Source organism: Neovison vison, chromosome 11 (assembly GCF_020171115.1).
Source record: "Neovison vison isolate M4711 chromosome 11, ASM_NN_V1, whole genome shotgun sequence".
Classification (NCBI taxonomy): Eukaryota; Metazoa; Chordata; class Mammalia; order Carnivora; family Mustelidae; genus Neogale; species Neogale vison.
The window spans coordinates 209,805,693-209,827,406 of record NC_058101.1 but is presented as its reverse complement, the minus strand read 5'-3'; the positions used below and the strand labels follow the sequence as shown (position 1 = coordinate 209,827,406).

Sequence of the window (21,714 nt, the reverse complement as noted above, 5' to 3'; positions counted from 1 at the left end):
TATGTCTGTGGTGTAATTACTGTGACCCAGGATTTCTCTGTCTCAACTACAAATACAACACTGTGTTCTCCTCCCGAGTTTCAGACCACTGATCAAACCACGTGACCCAGTTTCTGCTCTCCTCCTAATGGCTCAGTTAATGGGAACATTGTGCTAATTAGGCCAAGGTCGCAGGTTAGCCCTCTCTGGATGCACTGAAGCCATTCTGTGCTACATCCGTAAATCCCAAGCAATCCCAATCCGCCTTCTTTTTTTTGAATAGTAACTGTGGGGGAAGGGGCGGGACCATAGACACATCAGTCTGTGACATAACCTGCCCCATACGCTGTATGGTATCTGGGAAGACAGCATTTTTATAAGTCAAGAAGTGACAACAGTCCCCTTTGAATAAACAAACTAGAAATGAATCCCGATGTGGGTCCAGAAGTGGTTTGCTCACTGACATCATTCAGTAGGTGGCCATCTCGACCTTTCCTGCCCTCACTCACGGGGTGTGTCATGGAAACATAGTCCCAGGTGTGCTCTGTTGGCTCTTGCAGGGGACTTCGTGAAGTACCAGTGCCACCCTGGGTACACGCTGTCTGGGACGGACACCCTGACCTGCAAGCTCAGTGCCCAACTGCAGTTTGAAGGTGCCCTCCCAACGTGTGAAGGTATGCACAGCTCGCGGCGGCCTGCGCGCTTCCCATAGAGTTGTGAACTGTGCACGATCTCCTTGCAAATCAGATCACCTGGCAACAAATACCTAATTACCTTTCTCCTTTAGCTACGTGTAAAATACAAATCAAAAGCGTATCAAATAAGAGGTCTTTTCTTCCCCAGTAGCTTACCAGAAAATGTTCAAATATATGGCTAAGTTAAAATAATTTAGAAATAGGGGCACCTGGGCGGATCAGTGGGGTAAGCCTCTGCCTTTGGCTCGGGTCATGATCTCAGGGTTCTGGGATCGAGCCCCACATCAGTCTCTCTGCTCAGCAGGGACCCTGCTTCCCCCTCTCTCTCTGCCTGCCTCTCTGCCTACTTGTGATCTCTGTCTGTCAAATAAATAAATAAAATCTTAAAAAAAATTGGAAATAACAGTCTAAATACCTACCACCGAGGTTCCACCATCAATGTACTCTATATATCCTTACTCGTGTGTCTCTTATCTTTCTATTCATCCAGTAATGTTACTTTTGATGCATTTCAAGGCAAATTACAGGCATCACAACACTTCCCTCTAAATACATTAGTATCTTTAAAATTATCTAGTGCTTACTATTTTCTGTACGATTTAAAAGCATTGACATGCACCTAGGTGCAATAAAATGCACATATTTCATACATTCACATGTCTTTAAAACACATAGAGCAGATGCAATCACAAGATACACAATAGCGCAAGATTTGAGGCTGTATCTATTGATTTAAGTGATTGAAGTATTTAAGTAGATCACTTTAATCTATTTGAAAGTCTCTACTCTTAAGTAATATTGGGGCAATAAACACTTGAAAAAACATAAGTACGCTAAAATATCTCAATATAAGTCAGAAGTAGGATGGTTTTGTCAATTGGAAAGCTTTCCAAATTAGAACAGTTTTGATTTTGTGACTTCTGAATCACAATAAACATTCAATTCATTTAAAGAATGGGACCACCCCCGTTTCAAGAAATTTGAACATTGTCATATGATATAAGCACCTAAAAGGCCCCAAAATTTAGGAAGAGAAGACCCAGTGATTCAGTGTAGACAAGTGACCGCAGGTGAATCTTAATCCCTTGGGCATCGAGTGTAAGGAGGGTGGTCGATCGGCCTCATTTGTGAGATTTTTGTGAAGATGCAGAGAACATTAAGTGGGTCATTACAGGTGTTCTAATGTGAATTATCAGCCCCACTAAGAGGTAACTTCCTTTGCACTGTGCACGTGCCCCCACCCTTGAATGGAGTCTCCTAGAATGTGCCCTCACGTCCTGCATCCTTCTGCAAGAGGCGCCGTCCTAGCCACCTGGGGAGAGGGAGACGATTCTCAGCATCTGAAGAAAGTCTGGAACGCAGTGGTCTTAAATAACCATGACAGCTCAGACCAATTCTAAGAAACATTGCTTTCAGATTGTACCTCGGGGAGCACAGGTGTGTGAGGGCAAAGACCATCCCCTCAGAAGCACACCCTCTTCGGTCCATGGGATGCTTTAGCCACTCGGAAGGACCCACACGGTTCTGGAAGTCACTGGCACTTTGCCTCACACCTGCCTTATTTAAAATTGGGACACCGCTCGGGGTGATAAGTCAGGAGACTGAGTCATTACTTTTTAGGAACCAATTGGTGTGTCTGTACCATATTACATCAGCAACAACCAACTACAGTGGGTTTTTTTTTTTTTCCCCTCAAGGTGCAAGGGGATATAAAATATTCATCTTTTTCCATTTTATATAGAAATTACCTGAGGTAAACTCTCACATTTTTAGGGTACATCTTAATTCCAACGAACTGCCTAAAATTTCTCAGCATAGATGATTTCAAACAGGGGTGGTCTTAGTTGATGAGTGAAGAAAGGCACACATATTTATTTAATATGCTACTTCAAAAAGAGGGAAAATTACTTTATTATGTTGGCTATCCCCAAGATTAACCTCATTTTTATTTAAATGAAATTAATTCATGACAGTCCAGGAACCGAGTAAATCAGCACAACATGAGCATCATTCTCTAAATTACTTGGCTCTCACACACGGTTGCAGGAAGGATTCTGCTAACAAGACACGTTCTCTCTGCTCAGACCGAGTTTCCATGTCCCACTGAACACCCAGCAGTTACTACAGAGGACAATGTAGTTCTCTACTGTTTGCATTCAGGAGTAAATATCTTTAAACAAGGTATTTTAACAAGACTTATTAAGAGATATTAAAACAAGATATTAAGAGATATTAAAACAAGAGTTATCTAAATGCATTCTTTAAGAAAAAGAACGAGGTGTTCAGATGTCTTTTATCAAATAATCATTTAATGATAACCTTTCTCCCAGCACTTTCTAAAATTATTTGGTTGGTCTCAAGGGGAGGGAGTCAGTAATGCCGTGATAAATTTTAGGTGGAAAATTGTGTGAGTTATGAGTCCTACTAAGTTTTGCTTTGAAAATTGTCTCCACAGGCGCCTGGGTGGCTCAGTGGGTTAAGTCTCTGCCTTCGGCTCAGGTCATGATCTCAGGGTCCCAGGGTTGAGTCCCGCATCACATTAAGATGTGGCCTAAAAATGTGAAGGTTTACCGTCTTGCTCAGCAGGAAGCCTGCTTCTCCCTTTCCCTTTCCCTCTGCAGCGCTCCCTGCTTGTGCTTGTTTTCTCTCTTTCTCTATCAAATAAATAAATAAAACCTTTAAAAGAGATCTTAAAAAATGAAAATTATCACCACTTTGAGGGTGATTGATTGTTCCTTGGGAACAGTGGGAGCAAATTGTTCCTTGAAAATTAGCATCCCATGTAGATACACCTTGTTGGATGCCCATCTTAATTTAGGAAACATTGAATGAGGGTCTGGAATGTTTTCCAGAACCACCAAGCAAACCAAACATGAGCTGAGTACCCTACAGTTGAAATCAATTCTGATACTCTCTGCCTGGAGACAGTGCCTGACCCCACAGGTTAAGGGCTCAGTCCTAAAAGACTGCTCCCACTTCGGAGGCCCGTCACAAAGCCAACTTGTCATCTGTGTTACTGACAGACCTGCTATAGATCAGAAGCACTCATAATCCCCTCTTTGGATTTTATCCTATGCTAGAAGAGCGTATATAACCCAGGGAAACATTTACTTAGAGTTAGCATTGTGAATATAGTATTGCGAAGAATTCCAATCTGTATCCTTTACTATAGAAAGGGGATAGGTGAAGAGTCAGAGGAAGAGGTGCGCGGTGCAGGGTCTAGAGGGGTCTCAGCACAGGAGCTTCTGTGCCCTGGATTGGGGTCTAAGAATTTTTATAGAGCTAATCATCACTTTTTTTTTAAATTAAGAAACAGGTATTTTCAGTGAACACTAAAGACAGCCAGTGTCCTTTTAATAATGAGCACTTCTCGGAGAGCTCAAGAATGACCGTAAGACACAGATCAAGAGCTCCCAGAGACACCTTTCTCACCGGTCCATGGGGTTCTCCATTCACAATTCTCTGGGTCCTACACGTGCTTTTAAGAATTAGTTTTCATTGTTTATAAATCCTAACATTTGATTGCATTACTTTTGCTGAAGCCCTGAAAGATGCTTCAAATAATATGCTTTGGTTTTAAGCCTCCCATTTCTTTTTTCTTCAAAAACAAGCTGAAGGAATAACTTCTTGTGGAGGTGTGGTGAGTCAACCTTCAGGTGCCTGTCTCAGAGAGGCACGTGCCCTCAGAGGCGCCTTTGATGGGAACCTCCAACAGATGCTTCCCCCAGCGGGAGGTCGTCAGGGTCCCTGCGGAGACAGGGCTGTGTCTTAAGTGTGAGTGCTGCTAGAGAGTGAACAGCCTGGCCCGGGGAGAGCCTGTGGTCTCTGAAACTTCCCACCGTGCCTGGGCACTGCTTCTAGCAACACTTTATAGCAAGGCCCAGGAAGGTCTAGGCACGTATGAAGGAGCAAGAGACACAAATGAATCAAAACCACGTTTGCTCTCAGGGAGACACACTCAAGTGAATTTTTAACCAATACGTACATCTGGAAAAAATAATAAGTGTTGTAAGAAAAAGGAAGCACATCATTTCAGGTGCATTTTCATTCCTTCTTCTCCCAGCAGTAGAAGCAGCATTTTGGGGAAACCGGAGGGAGTGAGAATAGGCTTGAGGTTCCGCTCTGAGTCATCACCACTCACTCCTTCCCAGCCTGGCAGGGACTCCGGCTCTGCAGGTGGATTTTGCCAACGTGGCGTCGGTTTCCAGTTTCTAGATGATCGGAACTTCCAGTGTTGCCTAATAATGATAGTGGCGGTGATGCAATCAGAAGGATGCGACTTGGGCTAAATGTTTTCGGGCATCATAGCACAGAAGGAACTGGGCTGGGTCCTCAGAGGCTTTAGTCAGGAGGAGGCAGGAGGCGGTCCGTGCCTCACGGGTGTGGAAATGCCTTCTGCCCATGTAGTGCTTCAGACCGAAGGAAAGGGTTTGCATGTATCTCTCTGATCACGATCCTGACAAGTAGCTTTGCTGCTGTCTGGTTACATCATGGCTGAGAAACGCTCATAGTCTCACGGTGAGGTCAGGCGGGTCGGTGGAGATTCTAAAGCTCCAGGCGCTACACATATGCATCGGATGAAAGGCTAGTTGTCTTCTACTGTGTTCTCTTAAAAAATGCAGATGTGTTCATTTTTGAAAGGGCATAATACATTTCACTGAGTGACCTCACCACCCTACTGTATATAGAAATTACTTTCTAAACAAAATTGCTTTAGTCTGAGTGTTTTGGCTTTATTTGACAGACAGAGATCACAAGTAGGCAATCACAAGGGCTACCCAATTTAACATTGTAAATATATTTTTTAAGATTTTATTTATTTATGTAACAGAAAGAGATCACAAGTAGGCAGAGACAGGCAGAGAAAGGGGGAAGCAGGCTCCCTGCTGAGCAGAGAGCCCGATGCGGGGCTCAATCCCAGGACCCTGAGATCATGACCTGAGCTGAAGGCAGAGGCTTTAACCCACTGAGCCACCCAGGTGCCCCAACATTGTAAATATTCTTAAAAATCTACCTAAAAGACTTCTTTATCTAAAAGGTTCTAGGAAATGTTTCATTGTTAGTGATCTTATGCCTAAACATTTTGTAAATTTAAGGTACATCCGAATAAGAACACGAAGGTAAATTTTTTAAAAAAGGAAAAATTCCCTTTTAACAGTTACTTGAATCAAAACATATTATATAAGCTTCACTCATCTTTTTGGGAAATAATTTCAAAATTTATGTAATACTAATATAAATTTAATTAATCAAAATAAAATGAAATTAATTAACTAAATTTAATAATATAATTTTAATTAATTAAAAGGAGATGATTCAACAAGACACATTTCCGTAATGAAAGTCCTTTCTCATGAAGGGAAAGCTGATCATTTAACTTTAAAATTTACAAATTGTCTTGCTATATCTCTATTAAATTTGAATCATTATCAATAAATGATATAATTTTTTCTTAATAGTTGTATAAATACATTATTTCTGAAAGATAGTTAAATTATCAATTAGATAAATTACTAATTAGGAGTCTGGTGATTTTCTTTTGCATGTTCATACCTAAGCAGATCAGTTTTATTTTGATTACCTTAAAAGTAGTAGAATAAAGAAAAAAGGAAAGCAGGAGGGATAAAAGTATGTCAGTGTGTCCACACTATCTTAATGATTCATTCATAATGATAAACTCATAAGTTATTCATTTTGATAAAATCATCCTTTAGAAAACACATTGTTACAACCCAGATATCCGATACGGCTTTCAGCCCAGGACTTTCTGACTCGTCTCTTATCATAGTGTCAAGTAATCAAGTCAAATTTTTAAAATTTACTGTTATAAATATAATCACAAGTATAATTAAAGGCATATATAAATGCATTTTTCTACTACTGTATATAATTACACAATGTTTTTGTAATATTGCATTGAAAAGGGAGATCTTGCTTTTCAGTTGAGTTGAGAAAACATGGGATCTTAAGATCAAATCTGCAATGCACCTGCCCCAAAATGAGGTGTGTGGGCAATTCCGTCCTAGAAGGTTACTACGGACGGAAGGTACAGGATGGTTTTAAGCATTCCTGTACCCGTACTTCCCACTTCACTCGCAATGGGCAGTTCAGCATTGCTTCATGACCTTTTCCAGATAAACAAAGCTTTCAGGTTCCAGGCTTCTTTTCAGCTTTGTCAGATGGGGCTACCCTAGAGTTGTGTCAGTGACAATAAAGTCTTTGACCCTACATTTCCTTAACGGTAAATGAGATCAATCAATCAATCAATCAGTCTAGTCACCCTATGTCCCAACAACATTTCTATATGTATGTAATTCTCGTTTAAATTACAGAGTGCTAGTAAAATGTGACTTGTTATCATTTAGTGCCGTTCTGCTGTGTTTCTACCCTGTACTAAATTTGGTCATAGTTCGGTAGGGTCGTTCCCCCTCCACCGCCATTGGCTCATAAGTACAGCGATAGAGACTCTCCCACTGACGTTGGCTTCACTTTGTTAAGGAAGACTTTTTCTGGCATGTTTCTCGTTAGCACAATGCCCTGCGAATGAAGTCCGGACGGAGTCCTCTGGAGTCATCCTCAGTCCTGGTTACCCGGGCAACTACTTTAACTCCCAGACATGCTCGTGGAGTATTAAAGTGGAACCGCACTACAACATCACCGTCTTCGTGGACACATTTCAAAGTGAAAAGCAATTTGATGCCCTGGAAGTATTTGATGGTAAGTTTCTTTGCTGTTTTATTTATTTATTTTTTTTTACCGACCAGTGATCTCTATGGAGTGTAATAAAAACCCCACCATGACGCTTTTACTACACGAGGGCTTTCATATATTCTTGAGTTGAACTGTATCTTCCCCAAACAGAAAATAAATTATTCCACCCTGGTAGAGTCTCAAGAGTCTGGAACATGAACATACTTTTGTTAATGTTTCAACTTTTATGCAATTGATATGCTAACAATGAACTGTGACAATGTCCTGAATTTACTTGAACTATTACTTAATTTTTTCCTGTGGAAATTTAAAGTAAATGACCCCATACAGCTCTTCCTTTCTCTCTTTCTAGTATTCTATTGATGCAGAGGATATCTTAGGAAATTTAAGAGAGCTAAAGGTACTTTCATCCATTGAGACAATTATTTTACTAGAACTACATAAAATAATGGGTCACAGAGATTTCCAGATGATAAATGCTACAGAAGCCTTTAATATGCAATCTTTTAAAAAATCATACAATGCACTTACCAGATGTTAATACTGTTTTCAACTCTAGTGTTGTATGTTTTTATACATTTCTAACAAACTTATTAACAGAACAATGCCATGCTTACAAGTAGTATGTGGTTGAATTGTCAATTTGTAATGGAGAAGTTGTTAATATTTTTCTTTGTATAGCAGCATTATCATAGCCCAGAAAATTAGACCAAGATACAATTATGGCTGCACATAATAATAAGGCTTTTGCATGTTTTGAGAGACTGGTCATTGAGTTGAGTAAACTAACAATAATGACTGTAGTTTGTACTGTGAGTGTCTACATGCCTTCTACGTCCTCGATGAATTGTCATAGTCGAGTCGATCACATGGATAGATGCTGCATGAATCAATTTATGTATTTCCTAAGATGATGAGCCACTAAACTGGAAATTGAACTCACACTTATATACATGGAAGCAGAGGGCTGAGGAGCATTATTTCCATTTTCAGAGTGTTTTGTCTAAGTGTATGTTGAAGCAGATGTGGGCTGCTGAAGACTTTCCTGTAGTGTTTATGATAGAAAAAAGTCACATATTAGCCAAGTAACGAAATGGGATTCTTATGTCAGTGAGGAAGCAGGTAGACTCGGTTCTGGGATCAATTAGATGACACGCACACCAAGGTAGGTGAGCAGCCCATTTCCGGGTTAGGGTTAGGGTTGTGTGTGCGTGTGTGTGTGTGTGTATTCTTATACACATTGTATGAATTAAATGTGTTTACATAATTACTGTAAATGTGTTCATGGCCCCTCGGTTCACCTCAGGTGGATGGGAGTTCGGCTGACGGTGCTTCTCCTGCTTCCGGTCACAGCAGTTTTTATCCTTACGGGCTTACAACTGGATCTCCCCCAAATCGGGGTAGATCATCCCTATTACAAAAGTAGACGATAGAGCTAATATCAAAACACTTGCTGTTAAAATTACCAGAGATCCATGGTTAGCTTTGTTCTAGCCTCAAAGATTTGTCTATAAAATGAAAGGGAAACATTTTATAGGAATAGTTTTTAAGTTTTAGCATTTCTGTTGCATTAAGGGTCATGTCTACCGTACCTCTCTCTGTCTTCTGGAAGACAGTCTTCCTTTATGGCTCAAGAGTTGCCAAAAAAACATGTGGAAAATACTGATTTTAAACTTTATTATCCCAGGAGTGTATTCTTATCTGCAGTTCTAGTAGTGGCTAACCCTTGATTGAAAAAATAAATGAACAAAGAGCTTGAATCATTATACAGCTCAAGTGAGAAAGGTGTCAGCATAAGGACTGTGGTGTCCACTTGCAACATGCTTCATGGTTTCCACGCTGGTGGTGGGGACAGCTGCCCTCCATGATGGCTCATGGTCTTTGGTGCAGGCTGACTGGATGCGTATTTTTAAAGGCGAGTCCTTGAGGAAGCTTGTTATGCATCAGGCGAAAAGAACAGATGGAAAGTGATGAAGAATTAGTTGCTGAATTAAAAATACCTGAAGCTTTACCCTTGGGTTCTGTCATGAAAAGTGACATTTTAAAACTTTACAAGCGCAAGTTAATTTCCCAGGGATATTTTATTTTAGAATATATATCATCTCTTTAGACAACAACAAGAAAACCAGTGCCCAAAACACATAGTCTTCTTTAAGTATCAAGTATGGCCATCCTTTTATGGGACGCTTTCCAGGAAACTGAGTGGTAGCATTTCATCTGTTCTGACTTTGCTCCAGTGAAACCGGACACCGCCTGAATCATCTCGAATGTACTAGTTTTTGTATTTGGTGACTAGGGCTGCCATCCCGAAGTACCAGTGTGGGGGGCTTCGACAACAGGCATGCATTTCCTCCCAGGACTGGGATGCAGGTGTGGGCAGGGCTGGTTTCTCCAAGGTCTTGTCTCTCCTCATGTCCTCACGTGGCCACCCCCGCAGTGTGCCTCCCTGTCCTGATCTCTTCTTTGCGCAGGGACTCCAGTCCTACCAGATGAGGGCTCATCCCAGGCTCCTCCCTTAACTTGAATTATCTGTCTAAAGATCTTATCTCCAAATACAGTCACACTCTGAGGTCCGGACAGGTATGACCTCACTGTGTATATATTTGCGGGAATACAATTCTGTGATGTTTTGTTTGTTTGCTTTTGGAATAACTGCCCTGATTGGGTTTACACAATAAGCGAGGTTGTGGTTTCTCAGTCACTTTGCTTGAATACAAAATCCTACGTACAACTCTCAGAGTGGGTCCCGTATGCTGATGAGACGGGCACTGGCCCTCGCAGGGACAACCGCGTTCTCCCTCCCGGCATGTGCTTCCTGGGAGGGAGCTGCGCAGTGCCGAAAAGCCACAGAGCCGTCAGACTAGGAGGTGGCGCTGAGTTCAGCAGCGGAGGGGTGCTGTACGGGACACCCAGGAAGTGAGAATGCGGGTTCTGTCTCGAGAAAGCGGCTCCTGTCGGTCCTTGCCGCACGGTACGGCCGCTGGGGCCATTTTACTTCATCGCACGCTGCACCTGCCTCTTCTGACTACCTACTAGTTACTGACTTCGTGTCTTGAGTTTTTTAAAAATTTCAAATGTACCAAAAGGTGAAAAAAAATTTAAGATACAGATGTGGACTCATTACTGGATATAATGAATTTTAGGATTTGGTCCAATTTACCTCAGGCTCTGGTTTTTTAAAGAGGCAAGGAGTACAGAGTCGCTTGGGGGTTCCACGCGTATCCAACGCCACGGGCACCTCTCCCAGGAGGAAACAGTACCGAAGGGGATGGGGTCAGTGGGTCCCGCTTGCACACGTTCTGTGGTTCCTACTTGATCTCTGTCTGAACATCCGTCTGTCTCTATCATGTAACTGTGCATCTCTATCTGCATCCCGTCCTGTACACACACACACACACACACACACACATAATTTAATATGGTACACTTTTAATTTTTACATAATTGCTATCATATTTAGCTGCAGTTAGACTTCCTTAGCTGTCAACATGCTATTTTAAGGATCACCTATGCCCGTCAGTGTTTATGGTGTTCGTTCATTCTAGATGTATATAGGATTGCTTTCCATGGCACTGTCCATTCTTTTCTAAAATGCCAAAATACGAGTTAGGATCTAGGTTTTGCTGTGCCACAGCAATGCTGGAGCAAACATTTGGCTCTATGAATAACGCTGGGGCCCATGGGCTGAAGTTTGCAGAACTAGGAAGCCTCCGGTTGTGCTGTGTGTCACGGACTGCTCTGCTGAGTGACTGTACTACTTCGTCCTGCTACCAGTGTCACATGAAAGTCTGCATTTCTCCTGTACTTACAATATCATCTGTATTAATGGGGATAAAAATTAATTTCATGTATCGTAATTGTTCCTATCTTATAGTAAGGTTCTTATGATCTATGTCTTATGTATTAATGTGAAATGATGTTGATTGACTATTTTCTTTTGTTTGTTTTTTAATCAGGGAATTTACTTGTTGCTTGGTTTGTTTGGAACTCAGTCTACTTTGGAAATAAGTGGAAGTATCTATTGTACATTTAGACTCCTAAATGTGATAAAAAGCTAAAAGTAGTCTGCATCTTGTAGGTATGAGCTCATAACTGAATTTCTTTTGGTTTTCTGTTTTATTTAGGTTCTTCTGGTCAGAGTCCTCTGTTGGTGGTCTTAAGTGGGAACCACACTGAACAGTTGAATTTTACAAGCAGGAGCAATCAGTTATACCTTCGCTGGTCCACTGATCATGCAACCAGTAAAAAAGGGTTCAAGATTCGGTATACAGGTTCGTAAGTGAAGCTTACAGTCAGCGTAAACGCATTTTTAATACAAGTGATCTGCAGTAAATAAAGAAAATGGAGAGAGAAATTTGTAACGTAAACCTAATATCCAAGGATGAGAAGTAAGTCCCATAGGAATAATGTGATGGGAAATTACTCTGAGTAAGAGGTGTCTAACCTATAGCAGAGAAAAGAAACAATTTATTGATTGATATTTTAATAATGATTGCTAAAATCATCAAGGTTCGAATTCACTTAGGGAAAACAAGGGCATTGCCTCTAAAAGATAAAGAAATATAAAGCTAATTTTAAATTAGGTTTAAATGCTAAAGAGACAAACAGGAAGGGATATTCCTATTGATGTTAATTTTACAAGTGATAATCTCGTACTATTAGTTGTTTGTCTTTTTATTGATTATCTGTGTGTCTCTTCATATTTGTAGATTACGTATATACACACACATATAAACACATACAAAATTAATACATATTACCGATGTATATATTTCCTCATCAACATTTTCCTTTGTCCTTTCCTGTGTATTTCAATTATTCTCTGCCAGTGCTAATTGTACTAATTAAGACAGCCAATGTATTTATGGTCTTTAAATCCTCTGTACATCCGTCAGTATGACCTGACCCACCCCTAATGTTTTACTGTCCTACAGAAAAAATAGACAACTTAAATTCCTCATATATTTTAATTAATGACAAAAAACAACATCCACGTTTTTCTCAGTATCTCACTCAATGATTTCCCGCGGTGGTAACTGAGCTAGTTTCCCTAAGGAGGGTGCCCACCGGCTACGTTTAATTGAGCAGTGGCTTCCGGGAGGGCTGGGACGTCCTTTCTTGGTGTTGGACTTGGTGGGTGCTAAGGAGCGTCGTGAAGAGGAACAGCAAAAAGGCACAGTAGTTTAAAGGATAAGATTTCAGCTCTCTCTGGTTGGTAGACATCATGGAACATTACAGAGTATCGAGGGTTTGAAAAGGCTTTAGATGTGCGGAAGGTGGGCATGAAATTCAGTCATTCTTTCTTGATAAAGTTTAATCAAACACACCCAGCCCTTCGTGCCTCTGTCCTTCTCTCAAAGTAGTTATTCAAAATGCTTATTGATGAAGGGCTCAAAGTTGAGATTGTTTCCATTAGACGGAGTTAGGAGAGCATTAGGGCGATGATTGGATTTGTGTTCCTCACATTTCTTGTTTTGAAAAAAGATATTGAAACCTTTAGAATCGTTTGAATTTATTTCCAAGGTGCAAAAACAGACATTGCAGGGGAAGTCATGGTGAACCTAATTGATTTCCTTCTACCTGTGGCAGATCACTTAGTAGCCTGGTGATGTGATTATACCTTGAATTCTGCCTTTCAAGGCACATTTTAATTCATTATAGAACAAGAAGATTCTCTTTGTTAAACTGTGTTGGGAGAGTTGGAAATTGGAGAATTTCAGAAAAGCTGTAATTTTTTTTTTATTTTTTTTGTCAGTGAATACCTCTATCTTTTACCAGGTTTTCATTTAAATTTGGTGCTTCAGTGACCTCTGCTAGGAGTTCATCACCAGTGGTGTTAGCGCGGGAATGAGATCAGCATGTCCCCGAGATGTAGTGGAGTGAGCAGGGGGCTCTAGCCTGTTGTCTGACCACACGGCGTACCTGACATCTCTGTTTGCCCCACGTTTACGAAATACTGGTCATCCGGGCTACGACTGATACACCTGAGCAACATCATTTGAAAGCAAGAAAGACAAAGCCAGGGCTGTCCAAAGGTGGTTCTCGTCAGTGCACTGTACTGTGCTAAGTGCATGCAGAGTTAGTAATGGTCCTTCCATACTGAGTGAACCGCGTGAGCTTCCGGATGGGGACAGTTAAAGATAGAGGTGGGTCAGACATACATCCAGAAATTCCAGAGTCTCTGACTTGCCCAGTCTTCTCCCGTAGTGGACGCCTCCCTGCTCTTCCAACGTTCTACCAGCAGCTTGAGGTGGGCATCGGTCCTCTGTGTCTTCCTATAGCCAAGAATCAAACAGGTGGGCCGCGTGCTCTGATCTGTCCCTTTTGTTCCCAGGGCTCTCTTCTCCCCTGGGCCCCTCTCTAGCTCTCCCATTCTAGGTGAGTTAGGAAAGAAGAGGTATCTTGAAAGCCCAGTGATAAGAAAAACATAGTAAATAGGAGAGAAAATGGACAATCATCAGACTGCACAGAGTTGGACGATCCCACACATTATATCCCTTAACAGACTAAACTATGACAAAAATCATGGGTGACATGCAATGAATTATGTGGTCCCTTTGTCCCTTCAGAGCCGTTTCAGACTTAATCTTCTCTCTCCCTTTAGAGTAAGGCCTACAGTCTGCTCCTTCTTCCTATAAATTATCTTTCTGTTTTGTTTTGGTTTTTGCCAAGGTGCCTGGTTATACTCATTCCTTCCCTAAAATAAATACTTTCATTCATTCAAAACTTAGAAAATTCGGTCTGGTATGAGGACATAAAAAAAAATGGCTTGGCCCATGGGGCAGCGAATCAAAAGTTTCTCGCAATACTTCGTGAAATTTCACTTAAGAAAAATCAGTCCATTAAAAAAAAAAAAAAGAAATGGAATTTCTGAAGATCACCCAGCTGAAGACATTCTCTGAGGATGCTCCTTACCGCAGCATGGTGGAGAACCCAGGCCAGACACACAGACACTGCTTCTGGGCAGTGCTATGATAGGGAGCCTTCAACAAGTTTCTTCTGCATTGCCTTCTAAGGACGGGTTCCACATTAAGCACTCAGACTTGTAAGTGTGTTCGTCTATGGAGCCCCACGGGGCTGGTGGTACATTTAAACCTCTTCTTTCCAAAGGAAACAGCATTTCTAGTCCTTCACAACTTTCTTTGTTTTATTGTTTTAATTCATCTGAAGGGAGTTCATAGGAGTGTTTGGTGCAATGAAACTGATCTTGTAAGAGCGAAATTAGTTTCTTTCTCTAAATGTGTAAATAAGACGCAGAGCTTTTAGCCGTCGGGATGTTGTATTCTATGTAGGTGAGACTCACTCTAACAAACGCCTGTCCCCAATTTTAGAAAGTTCCTTCACAGGCAATGACTAAAACTATTGGAAGATTTGTGTTGACCTGGAGTAGTGCATTTTCTTAGAGATTTTAATTAAATCCCATGTGTTAAAAAAGAAGCTTCATATCTCCATTATGGCGCAACTCACAAGACCCACTTAACAACAGCGACAAAGAAAGAGTTAATGGCTTTAACGACAAAATGTTCTATTTTTCTATTTTCTCCATATTAATGATGCTTTTCTTTTCCAATATTGAGAATTGTTTTGTTTCAAGTAAGGTGCTCAGAGCCGCCCCTCCTTGTTCTTATTCTGGTGGCCAGTCAGCTTACTTAAGTGTGTCGGCCTTAAGGGAGTGAGTGAGGGAATTCAGCATGATTCTTTCGTGTATTTCCTTACAATGTTCAGAAAGTTGAGATCCTCCTTCACACAGAGCAATAACTGCCTGTAGTCCAAACTTCAAAATAAGAGATTGGATCTTGGCTCTAGGCTTTTAGGATGCATTTTGGTTTAGTTTTGTTTGGTTTTAGACTTTATTTTTTTAGAACAGTTTTAGGTTCATAGCAAAATTGAGGAAAAGATACAGAGAGTTCCCATATATTCCCTCCCCATATATCCATCAACATCCCCTACAGATGGTGCGTTTGTTGGAATCAGTGAGCCTGCACGGACTCATCATCATCACCTGGAGCCCGGGGTCTGCATCAGCGGGGCTCTTGGTGTTGAGTACTCTGTGGATTGGACATGGGGTAATGACATATACCCATGGTTACAGTATCACAGAGCAGCCTCACTGCCCTAAAAACCCTCGGTGCTCTACCCGTGCATCCCTCCCTATGACCCTTGGCGACCACTGTTATTTTTAGGATCCCTATAGTGTCGCCTTTTCTGGAATCCCATACTTAGAGTTGGAATCACACAGTCGGCAGCCTTTCCAGGCTGACTTCTTTCCATTGGTAAAAAGCACGTAAGTTTCCTCCTTTTCTTTTCATGGCTCGATGACTCACTTCTTTTTGGTGCCTAAGAATATTCCACCGTTCAGATGGGCCACTGTCCATCCAGCGCCCACCGAAGGGCATCGTGCAAGCTTCAAGCTTGAGCGGGCCTGAGTCGAGCTCCTGTAAACATTCACGTACACATTTTCTTTTTCTTCTTGTGGACCTACATTATTAAGTCTTTGAGCAAACACCAAGGTGGCTGATGGCTGGATCGTAGGGTGATAACATGTTTGTTTTATGAGAAATCGCCACTGTCTTCTAATGTGGTGACGCCACGTTTCATTCCCAGCAGCAGTGAGCCGGAGGCCCCGTGCCAGACTGTGGTGTGTGGGGATGCTTGTTAGAACACGTTGACATATTGGTGCTGGTTTCCCACTGTTTGAACAAGAAAGATACTTCATTTATATGCCTTTAACCGAGAGAAACCCCTGGTCTCTCCCTGTTTATTTATTTACATCTGGATGTGCTCGTGTGTCCGCAGCGCCCTACTGCAGCCTGACCCACACCCCGAAGAACGGCGGTGTTTTCAATAGGACCACAGGAGCACTGGGGAGTAAAGTGCATTATTTCTGCAAGCCCGGGCATCGGATGATTGGCCACAGCAACGCGACCTGCCAGCGGAGTCCGGGAGGCATGTATCAGTGGGATTCCCTCGCTCCCCTCTGCCAGGGTAAGAAAGGTGCTTTTACATCCCCAAACTTGAATTCAGTTCATTGTTGTTATTTGAATCACATATTGAGAACTACTGCAGCAGCGGTGATGGATAAAGGTAAGGAAAAATTGAATGTGGGTTTATAGAAGTGCAAATTAAACTTTCCACCGGCCACGCAAACATTTCTGACATTTACACTGGGCTTGGTGTAGCTTTACAGCCGGCATTCAGAGGTTGGTTGGATGTTCACTGGAAGCCGGGTGGTGACCCTAAAGCTTACTTGTATTTCATTTTGAAGGAAAAAATGTGTTATTTGATGTAGATTCAAAGGAATGTTTCTTGACAGTTGTATTAATTAAAAAAATCAATTTACTAAAACCCCCTTTTCATAATTTAGATTAAAAACTCATTCTTTGAGCCATATGTCATATATTTCATTTTCCTTTGGTCATTTAAATCTAGGACTTGTTAAAGTTGATTTCAATATTTCATGCTTTTTGGGGAACTTTATCTGTCATATGCATAAAAATCAAATTTTCAAATAAGGCATTTTAATTTTAATTGAAGACTTTGGAGTCATGAAATTTTCATAGTTTTGCCTTATCGGGATTTATATTCATAATAAAATATATTGGTCTTTGAAAGCTAATTATGATTTATGAGTGGAACCTCATATTGGTTTCCGTTTTTCCTTTTTTCATAGATATTAGATTTTCTGGCATTTCTCTCTGAGACAATAATGGATATTTATCACAGTGTCTGTATGTGTCTTTAAGCACCAGAAGTCAATCAGACATGTAGCTTGCATTATTTATGTTCCAGCTCTGGAAATTCTTTATAAACATAAGACAAACATGAAGATCCCAAAGCTTCTTTCATTCAGAATGATGATTTCGTTCTTTACAAGAAGAAATAATTCTCATTTTCTTTTAATGTTCTGTTACTCAACGACAGAGACTCTACCACTCAGCGAGTAGCTCTGGCCACTGTGTGTCCTGTGCCCCGGGGACCGGGTGCCAACCGCAGTAATCATGGCAGGACCCCAAAGTGGACAAGGGTGGGGTGCGGGGCTGGGGCTCAAGCAGCGTTGGCAGAAGGTCCAGAGTCGGGATCTCTAGAGCCTGAGTCACAAAGGAGAGCTCAGGTGGAAGGTGCTCTCAGAACAGAAGACACTAGAAGGCCGGGGGACAGACCCTGGGGTGACGGGAGGGACATGGGGGACCCACAATCCGGGCACATTCCGGGTGTCCTCCTGCTCCTGCTTCCTCTGTCTGGAGACCCCGACAGAGCTGGCGACGCTCTTCCTATGAATGGCTGAAAGGAACAAGACGAGGTCTGTACCCCTCTCTCTCCTCTCCCATCTCCTCCCTTCGCAGAACTGTTTAGGGCTGCGGTTAATGACTCAGAAATGGTGCACCAAGTCCCAGGTCCTCAAGGAGCCCGTGCAGCGTGGGCTGAGAATCCGAGTGAGTGTGACGCGTGTGTGTGTCATTTGTGTTGTGCGTAACTGAGAATAACACAAACACGCAGCATACTTGGCGTGGAAAATAGGCTACCTTCCTTCAGATTTCATCTGGGAGGTAGAGACCCACAGGACTGTGTTCTCCGACGATCACACACCCCAGAAGCCCCCTCTTCCCACAACAAACCCGCCGTGTTTAACCCATTTCGTTAACTCTTCGGAGAACCAGGCAGCCCGTAGGACCGTGTGCTTTCTTATGAACTACGACTTACAAAACAGGAGGGGGGTGCACTTGAGAATCATCTGGTTGAATTTACTTGCTTTGGAGTATCTAGAACTGAAGCCTGTAAAAGTTAAACTGACTTTTACCAATAATCGCAAACACGTTGACCCAGAGTCCAGACCTTTCTGCCCACACGTCTGTGTCTGAATCAAATTGTTTTTCCACCAAAAGGAATTCTCCTCGTAAAAAATCTTGTAGGCACCAACTCTGGAGAGAATCTGTATTTTCTGTATTTAAATCCATTTCCTGTGGAAAAGTCTTTTGTCTTTCCATCATAGGTATTTTCAATTTGTATAAAATAGCATTTTAGTTATAATAAGATACAAAATGTTTTCATCATAGATGAGGCTATAATAGCATTTACAGAGAGGGTGTATGCTATGCAATCCCTGACCTGTTTGTTTTCATAGAGAGGCAGAGCGACATTAATCATGATGACACTGTTTGTAGATCAGGGTCATTGTTGTAGGTGTAAAACCTAATGGCAAGCGTTAAAGACCATATGTCAACTTTGACCTCAACCCAGACTTACCTCTGAGTCAGGCAGAATGGTGGCAAGATATCTTCCCAACCCTTAAATCTCTGAAGGTCCAGGGGGAGCAACAGATGTTGGAGGCGGTGGAGACCGTTCAGCGTGACGTTCAGTGACAGTAGGTTCACATTGAGTAGAAGTGGCAGAGAAGGCCAGGGATATTTCTGCCATCATGGGACACTGGGGCTAGAATCTGCGGGGTGTGTGTGGGGGGTGTCATGAAAGATGGGTTTGCGGAGGAGATGGGCCTCTCATGGGAGACCTTAACTGCCAGTGTCCCTGGCTTCCGCCTCCCATCCTGTGACTGGTGCCCGTGTATCGACAAGCTATGATGTTGCCTTACATATCTCTCAGAGGTACGGCCGATGGCGGGCCACAGTATTGCCTGGAACACAAGGGTACTTAGACGCTCGGGAGGGTGTGCTGGGTCCTTGAAAACACAGGGGACATAGGTCTGTGAGAAAACAGATATGGGACACACTTAGGAAGAAGCATCAGAAGACCTCGTGACGGCTGCGGAGGGTCAGGATGCGAACACGGTCAGTGAGGACGGTCACTTTAGTTTCCCTTGCCTGCAGGGTGATGGACAGTCCCACTGTGTGTGGGGAGAGGCTCCCGGGCCAGGCCGACGAGCAGCCCCCCGGGTCACCGTGGGCAGGCTGTGTCCCGCAGACGCTGGTGCTCAGAGAGGTCATCGTCTCAGACTTCTCAGGGCGCCACCGCTGAATGCGTTCAAGATACTGGGTGTGTCGTTATTTGTGTCTCGTGAGAGGAGATGCACCCTTGTAGGTTCTGTAGGGACCAAATCCAGTGAATAAAGTTATGATTAGACAATGCATGCTCCGGGACAAACTTGAGGCTGAATGTACGCCCCTCCCCCCCCCGGACGGGGCTCTCTGAGACGCGGGACCACAGAGCACACGTGCTCCGAAGCGGTGGGTAAGTCCTGTAGTCCATTCTCTCCGAGGCCTTGGGGGTAACTGGGAATTTCATTCTTGAAGCCACATGTTGAAATATTCTAAGACCTTTAGCAAACTCAGGGATCACCGTAGTTATTATAATTATTTCTATCTGAAAATAGAAGACTTGAAAATTGGAATGAATGAATGAATGAATGAATAGATAAAAACATTTCTCTCGAAGGCCCTGGCAGTCTAATACTTAACATTTTTGATGTGTAGTTAATATTTCAACGTATTACGTGAGATTTCAGGGCCCTTTCTTGAGTTGTGATTGTGTTTTCTCAGTGATTCGAGCACCGCTCCTTTTAAGCTTACAGAAGAATGAATACAAGTTACGCCTTTTCTAACTGCCCACACATTGTGTCCGTCTGCATCCCCAGGACACCCAGCCCGACACCCTGTCACCTATGGCATTTGGTAAATATTTCAAATGCAAAAACTTTATAAATCTATGAACCTCATGAGACACATATTTGAGAATGATTTTTTTCTTTTTCTTTAAAAACGATCATCATCTTCTGCCAGAATCTTTCAATTTCTCTTGTTTTCTTTGACTTTTTTTCTCTTGTTTTCATGGACTTTTTCACAGCGGTGAGTCAGAAGCACAGAATTTTGGGAGAAACTTAGGGGCTGATGGTAAGGGAGTCCTCATCTCTCTGAACCGGGGCAATTTGATAGCTCGCTCTCCAGATTGTTGTGAGGACGGAAGAAAAAGCCTAGAATCACTCTTCAAGACTGAAACCTGAGCACTCGTGCTTCCTGTGAGGTCTGGGGGCGGGTTTGGGGGGCTTCCCCCAGACGTAGCAATGGGCCTGTGGCTCCCAAGACGCAGAGCTTGTAATTAGCAGTTAGAAGATTCGGGGTGGGATTAACCAAACGGTCAGGTCGTCTGTGAAAAAACTGGAGGAGGAGAGATGTAGCTACTGGCTGCAGGGACTTCAGGTTGTTTTTCTCCCTTTGCTTGACCTTTTGAATTATTTTTCTCAGAATTCTGTATTGGTTCATATCCTCCCTGATAAAGCCAAGCATATCTTCTGTCCTTCAGGCTTCATTTCCTGCCTTAAAGCAAGAAACTCTGCGAAGCAGCTGTTTCCATTATCGATACATTGATCTCATTCATCTTGAAGAGACGCCTGAATGAGAACCGAGATTTTCTCTATTATCTCAAAGACCCAGGTGAACCCGGGCAACACAGCACAGGGCTTTCCGTCTTCCCGTGTTAAAGAGACAGCAGCTCCCAGAAACCATCTGTCTTCTCTTTCTTTTTAAAAAACGTAAATTTTATTTTTGTTTTTCTCCAGGTTTTATTTAAATTCTAGTTAGTTAACACGTAGTGTAACATTAGTTTCACAAGTAGAATTTAGCGATGTGTCATTTCACCCAGCGCGCATCCTGAGGGCTGTCCTTGATGCCCACCCATACCCAGCCCCCCAGCCCCCTGGCCCTCCCCTCCAGCAGCCCTCAGCTTGTTCTCTGTCCTTAGGAGTCAGTTCCCTGGTTTGTCTCTCTCTCTCTCTCTCTCTCTCGCTCGCTTTCTCCTTCTGGAGCTTGGATTCTCAGCCTTTTGTGGTCTTAGCTTCAGCCTGGTGCCGACACTGACCACTCTTCCTGCTCTGCTTGCATTGTGCAGGCACAGAAGAGTAGGAAACATGATCTTTCATAGAAATTATGTGATTAAGCGTCTGCTTATCAAGTCAGACCTTGAAGATGGAGAGACCTAAAAGCCTAGAGGCGTGTAGCTGCCTAATAAAGCTGTAGCCACGGATGTGAAGGTCATAGTGCAGTGGGGGGGTGGATGATGAAAATGGGGTGTGGGGCTCTTCTGGGAGTCAGGTGTGGCCTGCATGTCTGTCTCCTCATCTTTAACCAGTGTAGATTCCAAATCTATAAAAGGTGACATTCCCAAGCAACACAAAGACTAACCCCCTGAGATGGGATTTGAACTCGTTTCAGATGCAAAAATCTAGGTATCTCCACTGTATCATACATGTACCCCGTACACATTGTTGCTGCCTCCTGAAAGACCATCTTTTAGAAGGAAACTATTTGCTTTATTTTTTTATTTTTTTAAAATAACAACATTATAAAAAATTAGGAGAATATGTTTGATGAGTTATTTTGTA

General features: G+C 42.4%; 1 protein-coding gene across 1 annotated transcript in view; it reads left to right on the top strand.

Moving 5' to 3' along the window:
- Nucleotides 1–21,714, top strand: part of CSMD1 (CUB and Sushi multiple domains 1) — a 732,674-nt gene that overhangs the window by 587,803 nt on the left and 123,157 nt on the right. The window contains exons 41-44 of the mRNA XM_044225749.1: nt 540–653; nt 7,203–7,391; nt 11,510–11,656; nt 16,182–16,370. Of these exons, the coding sequence (XP_044081684.1) occupies nt 540–653; nt 7,203–7,391; nt 11,510–11,656; nt 16,182–16,370 (639 nt within the window). The remainder of the gene's footprint in view (nt 1–539; nt 654–7,202; nt 7,392–11,509; nt 11,657–16,181; nt 16,371–21,714) is intronic.